At 45.9% G+C, this 14,930-nt stretch overlaps 1 protein-coding gene across 1 annotated transcript in view; it reads right to left on the reverse strand.

Annotated features, from left to right (window-relative positions):
- SLC24A3 (solute carrier family 24 member 3) overlaps positions 1 to 14,930 on the reverse strand; it is a 453,586-nt gene that overhangs the window by 121,823 nt on the left and 316,833 nt on the right. Inside the window, exons 6-7 of the mRNA XM_090038056.1 lie at positions 9,256 to 9,340; positions 6,192 to 6,295 (exon numbers count right to left, since the gene is read on the reverse strand). Coding sequence (XP_089894182.1) covers positions 6,192 to 6,295; positions 9,256 to 9,340 — 189 coding nt within the window. The remainder of the gene's footprint in view (positions 1 to 6,191; positions 6,296 to 9,255; positions 9,341 to 14,930) is intronic.

Here is a 14,930-nt window from a genome sequence, read left to right on the forward strand (position 1 = left end):
ACAGGCATACCTCGTTTTATTGCGCTTTGCTTTATTGCGCTTCGCAGATATTGCGCTTTTTACAAATTGAAGGTTTGTGGCAACCCTGTGTTGAGCAAGTCTATCGGCGCCATTTTTCCATCGGTTAGCATTTTTTAGCAATAAAGTATTTTTTAATTAAGGTATGTACATTTTTTTTTAGTCATAATGCACACTTAATAGACTACAGTATAGTGCAAACATAACTTTTATATGCACTGGGAAACCATAAAATTCATGTGACTCGCTTTATTGCGATATTCGCTTTATTGCGGTGGTCTGGAACCGAACCCGCAATATCTCCGAGTTATGCCTGTATTATAAAAAAGCAAATATCTTCAGCATTCATTAATTCAATTTCAAAAAAATATTTTTGTCCTGATTTACATGCGTTTGTGTAGTGTACACAGAAGTGATTGCACAATAGCTTAAAATGAAGTCTTACTCTTGTATGTTGTAGGGGGTGGGTATAGGTTTGTGGGGGGCTGTGAGTGTGTGGGTATGTAGGGTGAGGGAGCACATGGGTATGCATGTGTGGATATGTGGAGTGTGGGTGGGTATGGGGTTTGTGGGGGATGGGTGCCTGGAGTGTGTGAGGGGATGTGGGGGTTTGCATGTATGGCAGTGCAAGGGGGCTGTGGATGCATGTGTATGGTGGTGTGTGTGTGTGTGTGGGACTCAGCCTATGAACACACACCCAGTCTGCCCCTGCCTGCCCACCCCACACAAACACACTGTCCCTGCCTGCCCACACACAATCCCTGCCTGTATATACACACCCCCACACACACACCCATACCAGTGCAGCCCTGTGCTCCCTGATTTCACAATGCAGCCGGCAGTCATGTGGGGCTGTAGCAGGGTGGGAGCAGGAAGAAGGGAAATGGCTGGGAGTGGCCAGGGCTGGGCTGTTCAATTTTGCTGAGGTTCCCCCTGGGTCCTACTGCTCCTGGCTCTGTCAGCTTTGACAGGCTGCCAGGGCAGGTAAATATACATTTTCTAAATTTTTTAGGGGCTCCATGGGCCAGATAGAATGGCTTGGTGGGCTGGATCTGACCCATGGGCTGTATTTTGCCTGCCTCTGCTGTGTCAGTATATAGCATACAACCTGTCTTTGTGTGTACTTCAACACATCAGAACAGCATCTCTCATAGTTTATAGAATTTTATCCAACCTATCAAGTGACACAGAAACTATTTTGGGTCCTTCTACCTTAAAGCAAGTACATACAGGTCGAAACATGGCAGTGGATGTTTTCAAAAGCCACTCCCTGGATGTCCAGTACTTATTATTTTGATGTCCAAGATTTTTATGCAGTTTTGAAGCTATCCTCACTGATATTTTTAAAATTCTTTTCAAATGCTGTGCTTGGGTTGTTCTTTAATTTTACAGGTGCATAAATAAAAATAGATGGTCTTGCTAGAGATGAAATTCATTAAAGGAAAAGAAGTTCATAGCTGATATGTGACTCCGAAAACTGATTTCAGGAGAACCTTGGTGAGGCCGCAGCTGGAGTACTGTGTCCAGTTTTGGGCTCCACAATTCAAAAAGGATGTGGAGAAGCTTGAGAGAGTCCAGAGGAGAGCCACACGCATGATCAGAGGTCAGGAAAACAGATCTTATGATGATAGGCTGAGAGCCATGGGACTCTTTAGCCTGGAAAAGCGTAGGCTCAGGGGTGATCTGATGGCCACCTATAAGTTTATCAGGGGTGACCACCAGGATCTGGGGGAACGTTTGTTCACCAGAGCGCCCCAAGGGATGACTAGGTCGAACGGTCACAAACTCCTGCAAGACTGTTTCAGGCTGGACATAAGGAAGAATTTCTTTACTGTCCGAGCCCCCAAGGTCTGGAACAGTCTGCCAGCGGAGGTGGTTCAAGCACCTACATTGAACACCTTCAAGAGTAAATTGGATGCTTATCTTTCTGGGATCCTATGACCCCAGTTGACTTCCTGCCCTTTGGGCAGGGGGCTGGACTCGATGATCTCCCGAGGTCCCTTCCAGCCCTGATGTCTATGAAATCTATGAAATCTATGAAACCCCTTTAAAATCCTACAGTCAAGGCTTGTCTTTTGGTTTGCCTGACGTTACAGGTTAAATAGAAAATGTTAGCTCCCCAGTGCAAACATACCAGGGCCCTCACTTTTAAGTAGTTGGTGATCACTGTCTCTAACTGAATCGCATTGACTATATTAGTGCTTTCTTAAAAAAATTCCAAGCAACAGTGAACCTGCTATAAGTGCAATACCCCTTAACAAGTACCAGTCTTGCTTCCACACTGTTAAAATTGTATTAGGAGTGAGTGGTGTTATTCTGGATAAATTACCTTTTATAGCAGGGGGTAGAAACATTTTTGTGTAGAGTGCCAAAACCACCTGCAACCTTGATTTTAAAGAAGCTGGCGTGCCAGGGGCGGATGGCAGGGAAACTGTGAAGGGCCTCAAAGCAGAGAAGTGAGAGCAGAGAAAGGAAAAGGAGAGGAATCCCTGCCAAATCTCCCCTGAGGAAAGACCTATAATTTCTGCAGATGGATCTGTGGCTCAAGGACTGGACCCTTAAGTCACCTCAAGACCCATTAATGAGCCATGGTAGAGAACGTTCTTGAATCGAGGGACTGCTGATGACAATACATACATATTATGATACGGTTTTTAATTATGCAATTACTTATTGTTTTTTCTTAAGCTCTTGCAGCCCTGAGCTGGACCATGCTCAGTAGAATCACCAAAAAGTAGGGCAGGAAGAGATCTCTAGAGGTTATCTAGTCTAACCCACTGCAGGATGCAGGATGATTCCTATCCAAACCATTCCAGCCAATTCTTGTCTAATCTATAACCAAAACTACACATGCCACCCCCATCACACAACCACAAAGCAGACTGCTTAACCTGCCACAGATAAAAAGCAGGGGGACCACAATGTGAACTCTGCAGAGAATTTAGCTGCCAAACTCTGCCAAACCTACTGAACATGTGTGGTTGGCAGCTTTCAAAGGCCTGTAATTTCGTAAAATGCGAGTGGAATTTCAAGGAGACGGCAAAAGGCACCTCTCTGGTCACAGGGGTGACATTCACTACCAAATTTCAAGTAATCATTCCACAGCAAAGGATTGTTGGAGTTTCTCAGGAAAGCGTTTGGAAGCATTGTTCAACATGGGCATGCTGTATTTTTGGCAAAATCTTGTTCTCAGGGATGGTTGAGCCATTTTTTGTGAAATTAAAAACAAAACAAAATAAGGTATGGCAGACATCAAATATAGAATTTTTCAGCCTAAATGATTACAATTCAGAAAACTATTAAGTAAAAAGCATCTCCTAGTGGGAAGTGTCAAATGTCCAGAGGACTGGAAGAGGGCCAATGTGGTTCTCATCTTCAAAAAAGGGAAGAAGGAGGACCCGGGAAACTAGAGGCCAGTTAGTCTTACCTCGATCCTGGGCAAGCTTTTTGGGAAAATTATTCTGGCGCATATCCACTAGGGGCCAGTAGTGGAGACTATGCTTAGGGGCAACCAGCACGGGTTCATTAGTGGCAGGTCCTGTCAGACCAACCTGGAGGCCTTCTATGACCAGATCACCAAATCCTTAGATGCAGGGGTAGCAGTGGACATAGTTTTCCTGGACTTTCAGAAGGCCTTCGACACTGTCTCTCACCCCGTTCTCAATAAGAAACTGGGGGGTTGTGGTGTCGACACCCACACAGTCACTTGGGTCGCCAACTGACTGGAGGGCCACACCCAGAGAGTGGTGGTGGATGGGTCATTTTTGAGTTGGAGGGATGTGGGCAGTGGGGTTCCCCTGGGGTCAGTCCTTGGGCCCGCGCTGTTCAACATCTTCATCAGCGACTTGGACGAGGAGGTAAAAAGCACCCTGTTCAAATTTGCTGACGACACTAAGATGTGGGGGGATGTGGGCACATTAGAAGGGAGGAATAGGCTGCAATCAGACCTAGACAGGTTACAGGGGTGGGCGGGTGAGAACAGAATGGGATTCAACACCGACAAGTGTAAAGTGCTGCACCTGGGGAGGAACAACCAGCACCAGACCTACAGGTTGGGGAACTCCCTTCTTGTCAGTGCAGAGGCAGAAAAAGATCTTGGAGTGTGGGCATGCAGTCAAGAAGGCCAACTATACCTTGTCATGTATCCACAGATGCATCTCAAGCAGGTCCAAGGAGGTGATCCTCCCCATCTATTCAACACTGGTCAGGCCGCAGCTGGAGTACTACATCCAGTTCTGGGCACTGCACTTCAAGAGGGATGTGGACAACATGGAGAGGGTCCAGAGGAGGGCCACTTGCATGATCACGGGGCAGCAGGGCAGGCCCTATGAGGAGAGGCTACAGGACCTGAACCTGTCCAGCCTCCACAAGAGAAGGCTGAGGGGGGATCTAGTGGCCTGTTACAAACTAGTCAGAGGGGACCAGCAGGCACTGGGGGAGTCCCTGTTCCCCTGAGCACTCCCAGGAGTGACCAGGAATAACGGTCACAAGCTGGCAGAGGGTGATGTAGGCTAGACATCAGGAGGCGCTACTTCACGGTCAGGGCGGCTAGGATCTGGAACCTATTTCCAAGAGAACTGGTGCAGGCTCCTACCCTGGGGGTGTTTAAGAGGAGGTTAGATGAACACCTTGCTGGCGTCGTTTGAACCCAGTACTTTTTTCTGCCATGGCAGGGGGTCGGACTTGATGATCTGCTCAGGTCCCTTCCGACCCTAGAAACTATGAAACTAAGCAGCCTGAACTAGCCGCATCACTGTTTGTATCCTCTAGAATCACAGAGGAGGTCAGAAGCAATCCATGTCTTGAACTCAGAAGGAAAACAGATTTAAGAAACATTTAAAAAATGGAACCCCAGGGGTGCCCAGCATGGAATATTTCTAGATCCTTTACTCTTCTGAAATCTATTCCCTCAGGCTTGGGTCAACCCTATTCTATCTAGGAATTTTATGGAGCATCCCTCATGGCATTACCTGGGCTAAAACATAACAATGTGGGCATAAATCCATGTCACTCCATGGACTTTCACAGAGCTCTGTCGACTCAGTCTAACTGAGGCCTCATGCATTTTAATTTCTGCCCTTCAACTGTAAGTGGCAAATGTAGGAGAAAAGGAGACTTTTTTACTTAGCAACTTGAGTGAGATGCTGCCAGGATATTGGTGATCTAACTGTTTTAAGAAAAGCTGTGTATCTGAATGCAGTATCTGAATGAGGGGAGGATAAGGCACAGACGGTATTTCCCAGGTAAGGTCTGGCCACTGACAAAAGCTAGCAGCCTCTTGGTCATAAACACTCCTTTACAACCACAGCTGAACTTTTAAGACTTTGCCTTTAAAGGTATCAATACAGCTGAAATGTAGCTGTCATTAAGATGCCATTGATAAGATAATCTTACCTCATGAGCTGCATTCCTTTACTATTGTCCAACTCTTTTTTAGCTTCTAGGTTTTAATGTTTGGGACATGGGTATTAACAATGTGTGTTTGAAATGCCAAAGATATCACCTGTTACTTATTTGGTCATGTCACAGCTGGTGACAGAGAAGCCTCAACTGGCCTGATTCAAATGCATTAAACGCGAGGGCGTTTTCACTGAAAGTGACAACAGAAAAAAAAAGGATGGAAGTAGACATGTTTCTTTGAGCATTGATGCTTAGATTCACAAAGGCATATATATGTCTAACTCATACTGAATTCAGTGGAAGTGAGATGCCTATACAAGAGTATGGCAACTAAACAGCCTTGTGGATTTGGGCCTAAGTATCTGATTCTACCCATATGAAATCAGTGGAGCTGACTCATGTGGGTCAGTGGTCCAAAGCCTTACACATATCAGGTTTGTTCCATATTTCCTTTCTGAATAATGTTGGGGAATGGTCATCTGCTATTTCTTTCACTAGATGCTGGACCCTAAATTGCCTCAAATTTAGCTATTGTTTTCTCTTCTCCAATAATTCCTGAATTAGTGACCTTGGGAGCAGTGCCATCTTCCTGACACAGTGCTGCCATCATACTAAAACCAGCCTTCAGCCCTTCAACTCAATAAAACAGCCTCTCATTTTGCATACTTCTTCATCTCTCTGTGAACTGCAGTCCTGATCTGCATGAGCTGGCAACTTGCAGTTATTTTGATGAATACCGGAGGGACCTTTTAGAATTCATTAGGGGCTCTTACCTGTCCTGCAAAAAGCCCACACACACCGATAATACAAAGGATGTTGAATACAGCAGAGCCAACAATGGTTCCGACTCCTACGTCTCCTTTGGCGATAAAAACACCTGAAAAACAAGTTTAAGACAAAGTGGGTAAGTTGGAAAGAAAAGCGTTTTTACTAAAAAAAAAACAAATTGCAGACCAGTGAGTCATGTGTTTGGTTTTGCCATTTTTACTCATATTTAATAGGACAGTGTGAGAAGCAAAGGCACAGGAGAATATGGGTGGCCCTTTGATAGGATTAGAGAGACTGTGTGTGATAAAACGCAAATGTATTAGAGATTTCTAGGTAACCCCACATTACAGTAATATACATCACAGAAACATATGTCACAAAGGCTAGAAAAATCACGATGTCCATCACCTGCTAGCTATGACTCAAAGTTGTAGCAGAATTTCTTTGACCAATGTGGCCTATGTTCTTTTCCCCTTCAGAATCACATTACACAAAGTGTTTAATCACAGAGTGATAATTACCAGGCTGTGGACTGTACTGTAATACGGTGGGAGCTGGCTGTTAGAATAGATATTGGTAGGGCAGGAAAAAATTCATCAAGTTATAGACAAGTTGCTATTACAGGGTCCTTAATTCAGTCACTTTTAAATTCCTAAATGTTTAGGAAGGGGAACTGTGATTATTTTGTCTGGCTGCTTGTATAACAAAGGCCATGTGACTTCCCTGAATTAATTCCTGCTTTGAGTTCCCTAACTATGGCTGAACTAGAGCTTGGCACGTAGGAAAAAAAATCCTAGCTTGATTTAGAAGTGTTGGGGTGATGTTGTAGTTGTGATGGTGCAGGAAAAATGTGAGATGAAAGGATTCTGTGCATGATATCTTTTATTGGACTAACTGCTTCGTTTGGAGGGATTTAGACAAGCTTTTGGGTAGCAAGAACCCTTCCTTGGGTTTCCTGAAAGCTTGTCTATATCCCTCTCAACCACACAGTTGATATGATAAAAGATATCACCTACAGTACTCCTTGCCTGTCTTAACTTGTTTTAAATATTTCCATTGGTAGAGAATGTGCAGCAACCCTTGGGTGTTCTAATGGCTAATTACCCTCCTGCTCTGTATCTACATGCACAGACAGAACAATACATTACTCTTAACTCAGATAATTTAGCATGTGGTTTTATAACTTAATTCTCCAATCAAAACTGCTGTCCCCACTTGGTCAAGGGAACAGCAACGGAACAGTGATAGCAACAACAGTGCTTATGCATGGTTGAAACTAGCTGCTTTTGACCCCAATGTGAGCAGACCCAAAAAGAAGCTTCACAAATGCTTTTTTCATGGGAGCTCTGTGCTAGCTAGGGTGGCCATCGAGGTACCTCCAGAATACAGGATAGTTGCATTAGTATTCTTTCGACCATTCTGAGTTGAAGGATGCCTTTCACTTGGGCATTTTGAATTAAGGGTGATGTCAAACGGATTTTGAAGATAAATGTTTAACAGCGGCAAGCAACAGCTGTAATGTAAGGATGTCATTAGGAAGCATGACAAATAGGATCTTTGTTGGCATTTGCAGGACCAATACAAACACAGGATTAATTAAATGACAAACATATTAACCAATGAAGACAAACAATCTAAAGTTCAATTGTAGGTTGAAAGGTTGGGTGTCTCAAGAGAAAAATAGAGGACATAAAGGTGTCCAGTTTCATATCAATAGAGGACAGAGTAGCAGAAAACTGGACTGTCTTTTATAAAACCGGACGAATGGCCACCCTAGTGCTAGCCCCAGTGTACAGTGCATATTCATCAAGTCTCTAACTTGAGAAGAGCCATGAGTTGCCCGAACTTTTCCTCCTTCTCATCTGTACAAGAACTTGCTGTTCCCCAAATCCAAAACTCTGGGATGTTGTGGAAAGAGCATTCTGCTCCTGAGTCTTGCTGCAGAAATAAGTTAGTTCCTGATCCCCACCTCCCAAAACAGGGTGCTGCTTTGAGAGTTCCCTGAATAACCTACTTCAGATCCTCTTCTCTCAATGTAATAGTTCCCATGGGAGGAACACCAATGTTTTTAAAGCCTTTGGCTAATTTTTCCATCTGAAGTTTCCCAACCTGCAATCTCATGCACGCTAGTAGTGGCCACAAAACCTTTGCTTGGCACTAATGCCTACTTTTACACTTTGATCTTTCAGTGGAGCCTCTCATCACAGTTATGTCCTGGAGTACAGGTGGGATTGCCACCTTCCAGGATTGCGCTTGGTGATTGGTAATGCAGTGCAGAGCATGGCCATTACAGGCTGTGGCAGAATTTGATGGCAAGTTAACTACTGGTGGAGCCAAAGGTACTGGGTCCTGAGCGGCATCCCTTCCTCCACTGCTTCCTTGAAGCTTCCTCCTACTCTGGAGGCTGTGGCAGCAGAAAGGAAACAGATCAGTGGTGGTGCTCTGGAGTTCACCACTGTTGAGGGAAGATATTGCTTCATTTTTTTTGCTGCTGACACGTGTCAAGCAGCCAAAACATCACTGGTTTTTAGTGGCACAAAAATGAGGTGACATCTTCCTGCAGCTGCAGAAGCTACATCTTACAGAATGCCCTTCACTCACTATCACACACAGACTTTTGCACTGTTGCTGCCACCCAGTGTCCACTTTGCTAGAGCTAGAGCCCGAGGCTGTGGAGAAAGTGTTGGGGGGAGGGGGGAGGGGGGAGGAGGAGGGAGACGGGAGCATGAGTTGCCCCTGCTCCATTTTGGTTTCCTACCCCCTAGTCAGTACCTGGGGCTCATGCCCTGCTTGCACTACTGGGTGCAGCACAAGGCCTGAGTTATGACTGATGGTGTGCATTTTACATAAAGACAGAGAAATTCAGGTGTGCGGTCTTTCATCAGTGTGTGATGATGCACGTGTACAGTTCCTCAGATTTCATGAAGATGCATCACAACTACTCCTTCAGGAGTCTGTGAGAGAAGAGGTCAAGCCTTATTACAGCTCTCCTACTCGCTTGGTGACTCAATCTGGACTTCACGCTTGCTTTAACCTGATTCCGAACAATGGTAGCTGGAGATTAGTTACCTATGACAGATGTAAACAGCTCTGGAGCAGAGCTTCCCGCTGCCATGAAAGTTGCACCAGCCACATCTTCACTGAGATGCAAGCGCTGCAGAGAAACAGAGCAAAGTTGGTGGTCATGATCTAGAACAGTAGGAGAAATTCAGTGGACATAAGGTTGTTGTTGGTTCAAATGCAAAACTGCCAATATACATTTAATGGAAAGTATGGAAGAAACAATAGGTCAGAGGAACATCAGTTACAGCAGTTAATGTTAGTGCACTCTTGACTTAATTAAGCAAGACACAAGCTCAGCTCTGAGAGGGTAGATTGCACCTTTTGGCTCACTCCTGAATATGGGGAAGGATATTAGCTCTTGCACCCAGCAGGTGCTGGGACACCCCTGTGAGGCACAGATCCTTTCCCGCTTCCTCCTCAGTCCACAGAGTAGTAATCTATGATTATCAAACTACCAAATTTGGGGCAACTGCCCCCACTCACCCGCAATTTTGCAGACAGAATGTGGAGCCCAGCAGCCATTTAGTGGACAGACTGCAGCCCCCCCCCCCGCCATCTTTGATTGGCTGAAGAACCCTGGCGGCCATTGTGCCCGCAGCCCTTCAAGTGGGCAGACCCCCTCCCCTTTCCCCTAGTGGGTTGCCACAGCACTCTGGGGCCTGCTGGCTCCCTCTGAGAAGCCAGCATTTTCTTTACAGCACCCAATTCTATGGACACCGCTGGATTTTGCAAAATCTGTGAAACTGTGATTTTGGTAGGTCCCTATCTATGACCCTCTGCATGCATACTGACCAACAATATAAATGTGGGGGAGACGGGGCAAGCAGGGCACCAGCCCTGGGCACCAACTATGAGAAGGCACCAGAATCCTCCTTCTACAAGTCTTTGCCACAACAGGCACAGCCGTGTGTCCATCAGCATATCTGGGCTGGCGAGGAGCAAACAGGGTACCAGGCACAACTCCCAGGGAGTCCATGCCACAGGGCTGCTGCTGTCCAAGTGGGCACTGTTACAGTAGCTTCATCAGTGGTGGAAGCAATACCATCTGCCTTTGGTATGCAGAGGGCTCAGGCAGGGAAGACTTCCCTTCCCCTGACTGCTCCTCACGCAGTGGTTGGCATACCCCGCTCCTCTCCACCCTGCATCAAGTGGTGAATGAACTCATTATGCCTCTGAAGCTTCTCATCTACTTTGCCTGGTGCACTGGGGGGGAAGGTGGAGCCAAGAACCTACCCATTTCCCCACCCATCCCTGCCCATGAGCCTTCAGGAGTATGTAAAATAATCATAGCTCCACAATACCTTGTACGGGATTTACCCAACAGCAGCTAATAACCTTCATTGATAATAATTTGCCTTTTACCGAATTTGTTTTGGTTGCAAGGAACCCAAATGCCCATTTATAGCTCAGGGCTTATGGGGTTTTTTTGTATTTTAAACAATGTTTCTTCAGAAGAAAAAGACTGGTAACCGCATACACTTAGTATACACCTTTTCCAGAGATTTGTCTCCTAAAGCTGCTGCAGTCCCAGCGTTCTACCTGTGTAGGGCATTGTTCAGTCAATGCAACCAGACGACTAAAATCCATATACCTTGCTGGCACCTTTTATTGTTGCTTGCGAATAGCTAAACAACTATCCCCTGCTGCCTTGTTTCTATGCTAAACTGACCAGACCACATAAGCTGCAAGCCTTGCATATGGGTTTAGCAGCTTCCATCTTACATGGAAAAGGCCAGTCATGGAATGAAAAGGGGCTTTTTGAAGACAGCTGAATTGTTTCAAACAAAAAGCAAACAAGCTGACAGGGCAAATAAACACTTTCTCTATTCCCCATTAATTCCTTCTGGAACCTGAAAAAAACATCTTAGCACATTGTACTCTCTAAGGTTTCTTTGTTAATATTTACCAGAGCAAAATATGTTTGCACAAAGATAAGGTTGAGAATGAATTCTCTTTGCAAATGGCAGAAGAAGCAACTAAGTCCTCTATTAAAGGTCCCACAGGTTTATACCCTCACAAGGATTCAGAATACCCTTAACTCTGCCCTCTGCTGAACAACTAATAAGCAGTTTTTGCATGCATGTTATGGAAACAAAAGAAAAACAGGGTGAATGACTAGCGCCTGGCTTCAATTAGAGAGCTTTTTAGGCAGGAAGCCAAGTAGTACATTGTTATAATAGCTTGTGGCAAAATGAATAAGTGGCTGTAACCAAGACTAAAAATATTGTGAAAGAAATGCTTAGGAACAAAGGAAAATCCCAGAGGGTGAAGCTTCTTCTGCACCAGGCTCAGTGGAAAGACAGAAACACTTGTCACATGATAATCTGCACCTAGCTGATGCTTTCAGAGGAGGCACAAGCAGTCAGGGAAGATACCCAAGCTGACGCTCAGGGGATGGGTTCATTTAAAGTTACGTTGGCTTCCTTTGAATAGGAATGTAGGCAATGTATTTTAATGGCCACAATAAGCCGGTTAACAAAATGGATGTAAATGTATAACACGCTGAATTGGAGGAAAAAATCTATTCCCCAGGGTTTGTAGAAAGATGTTCACAATGAAGCTGTGATGTCATTTGGATCTTGTAGACACTATAATAATACCAAAAAAAAGAGAGAGTGGATGGAAATAGAAACATGAATGCAAATAATACTTCCTTCCTTCGAACCCTGGCCCTCTTACTGAAGAGTAGTGTGGCCTCTTAAAGGGTAGAGTCTTTATAGCACAGGCAGCCAGCAGAGCGAGGGTTAAGGGATAAGCTTGTAATCAGGTCAGCTGACTTGGGGTTAGGGCTGTGCGAAGCTTTGGTCCCTGATTCAATTCAGCACAGATTCGGCCCTATTTAATGGCCAAATCTCCAAATCCGAATCAAATAAGAGGACCCTTTAATCTCTCCGAATTGAATTGAAACCCTCCGAATCGATTTGGAGAGATTCGGAAAGATTTAGACATAGACACAGCTTCAAATATTTTTTCTACATACCTCTAGGTAGCAAGCAGCTCGTGAATGCTGCAATGCTGGGGTAGATGGAGCATCCCACAGGAGTGCGGGGGGGGAGGGTCCCCAGTGCACTCGGCAGCAGACCCAGAAGTGGACCAGAAGCACTTCCAGTCCACTTCTGGATCTGCTGGGGAGCATGCAGCCCCCCCTCCCCCCCCACAACGCCCTCCCGGCTCAGTGACTGGTGCCTCCTGGGTCTGGGTGGGCACCTGGGGTCCCCCTATGGCCAACTCCAGAGTCAGGAAGAGCACAGGGGGCACCCCCCCCCAGTGTGCTTCCTGGCAGACCTGGAAGTGGACAGGAAGTACTCCCGGTCCACTTCTGGGTTTGCTGCTGAGCACATGGAGGCGCCCCCCCTCACTCCTGTGGGACGCTCTGCGCACCCCAGCATCACAGCATTCACAAGCCATTTTGGTACATCAAGGTATGTAGAAAAAACTGTGTCTATGGCCAAATGGATGATTCTCCAAATCAGCATCGAATCTTCAGATTCAGATTTGGCCTAAATGAATCAGGGACAGTGATCTGAATCAACAAATCAAATCACTGTCCCTGATTTGGGCCGAATCCAAATCCAAATCAAATAGGGCTCGCTTGGCACACCTCTATTGGGGGTATCACATGACCAGAAAAGGGCTCAGGCCAGAGTCATATAAGCCCTGGGATTGACCAGTCAAGGAAGTCAGCCCTGAGACTTGTGCAGTGTAGAGCTCCTGAGAGTAGTATGGTGGGACCCCCCAAATCTGCAGTGGGGCTGGAAGAAAACAGCTCTACAGGCCTGGGAATAAGAACGAGCTGCCCAGGACAGAGAGAGAGACAGAGATACTTATTATACAGGCTAGTGGGCTTTACGTTAAGCCTGATGAAGGTTTGGGTGCCTAACAGAAGGCTGAAGTATTCTAATTTAAGTTTCACTGGTGGCTTGGGTTCGGGACTGAAGGGGTGGTTTGGAGGTCCCATTAGTCACATAGAACCATAGAAGTCAGGTCAGAAGGGACCTTGTAGATCTTCAAGTCCGACCCCCGTCCTGGGTGGGAGAAAAGACTGGACTCAAATGAGTCCAGCCAGGTAGTCATCAAGCCTCTTCTTAAAGATCCCCAGGGTAGGAGCCAGTACCACCTCCCTAGGAAGCTGGTTCCAGCTCCTAGCCGCCCTAACTGTGAAGTAGTTCTTGTGAATGTCTAATCTAAATCTACTCTCTAATAACTTGTGTCCATTGTTCCTTGTCAGGACACGGGACGCTAGGGGAAACAGTGTCTCCCCTAAATCCTTCTGGTCCCCTCTAGTGAGTTTACAGATGGTCACCAGGTCACACAGGGGCATATGACTGTCTTGAGCCCTGCTGGGGACAGGTTCAAGGCAGAGGAGGTGCTGAGCCTGGAGCAGGGCAGAGCTAGGGTGACCACCTTCTTAAAATGTAAAGGCGGGACACATGCCCACCTTCTCTGCCAATTAGATATGGGTAGTTACCCTAGGCACAGCATGGGGCCACTGAGCCCAGAGTAGGGTGGAGGCAAGAGGCCTGGTGCCCGGGAGGGGCAAGATCAGGGCTGGGGCCCAGATGCCAGGCCTAGAATAGTGTAGAGGCGTAGAAGGTGGGAAGGCTAAAACCTCAACAAAGGGCAGAAGGCCTGAAGTGGCCTACAGATGTAGGGAAAAGTGTCCCACCTGATTAGTCACCCAAAACACCTGAGAGGCATGGGGCAGAAATGGAGCCAGGCAATTGGCCCTTAAGGCACTGACCCCTGATGCCTGGGTATCACCAGTGTAAGATCAAGGCAGTTTCCCATGCTTTTTAACCATTTACATCAAGGTGTGGTGAACAAAAGAAGGGTGGACTGCCCCAAGAACAGGGTATAAGGAATTTCCTCAGCCTCCAGGGGCTTTGCGGCCAATACTGGAGATGGTGCCTTGTTACAGGAAGGGTGTCAATTTTAAAATACAGCAGGCATTCTAGAATAGCCCCCCTCAAATAGGAACACCTTATTCTGGAAAAAGTGCCCCCCCCTCAATTTGGCTTAATTGCCTTTACAGCTGGATTAAGCTAAACCAGAAAAAGCAATTCACATCTCAAACTGGGAGCATCCACACAACAAGCTGTGGAGGAATAATTATTGCAGAAGAGTTATTCCAGTCAATTTCAAGGGCAACCTGGCCTTAGACAGTGGAATTTCCCTAACTCAGAATAAGATGACTTCTTTCCAGTGATCTCATGTTGTGCACTGACAAATAAAAGAATGCCCTAATAATGGAATGAAGCTCCTGCAGCAATAGATGGGACTTGATGCTTCCATTTACAACAAGTACTGCCTGTCTCAAAGTATTTACTGATTTCAGTGAGCTTTCACGTGAGGCAGTATATTAATGTAATAGGGTTGGATTACCACAAAGGTTTATTAGAGAGTGTGACAACTTTCCTTTCTCTCTACTGCTCACACTGAAGATTATCTATGCAGTGGGAAGCTTCTGAAAAGAAGCCATTTGGGACTGTTAAAGGCAAAAAATGTTGGAACAACTCAAGTCAGGAATGCATACTTCTTTCCCTGCCACATAATTCAAGAAGAGTTTGACTTTCTTGGTGGGGGAGGGAGGTCACCAGTGGACTGAGAGCAACTCCCCTGGTGGGGGGGAATGTTTTTTGAGGCATTTGTAGAAATGAGTGAATCTCAGGTTATAGTTGGAG

This window comes from Crocodylus siamensis, chromosome 1, assembly GCF_052110815.1.
Source record: "Crocodylus siamensis isolate JL-2025a chromosome 1, ASM5211081v1, whole genome shotgun sequence".
Taxonomy (NCBI): domain Eukaryota; kingdom Metazoa; phylum Chordata; order Crocodylia; family Crocodylidae; genus Crocodylus; species Crocodylus siamensis.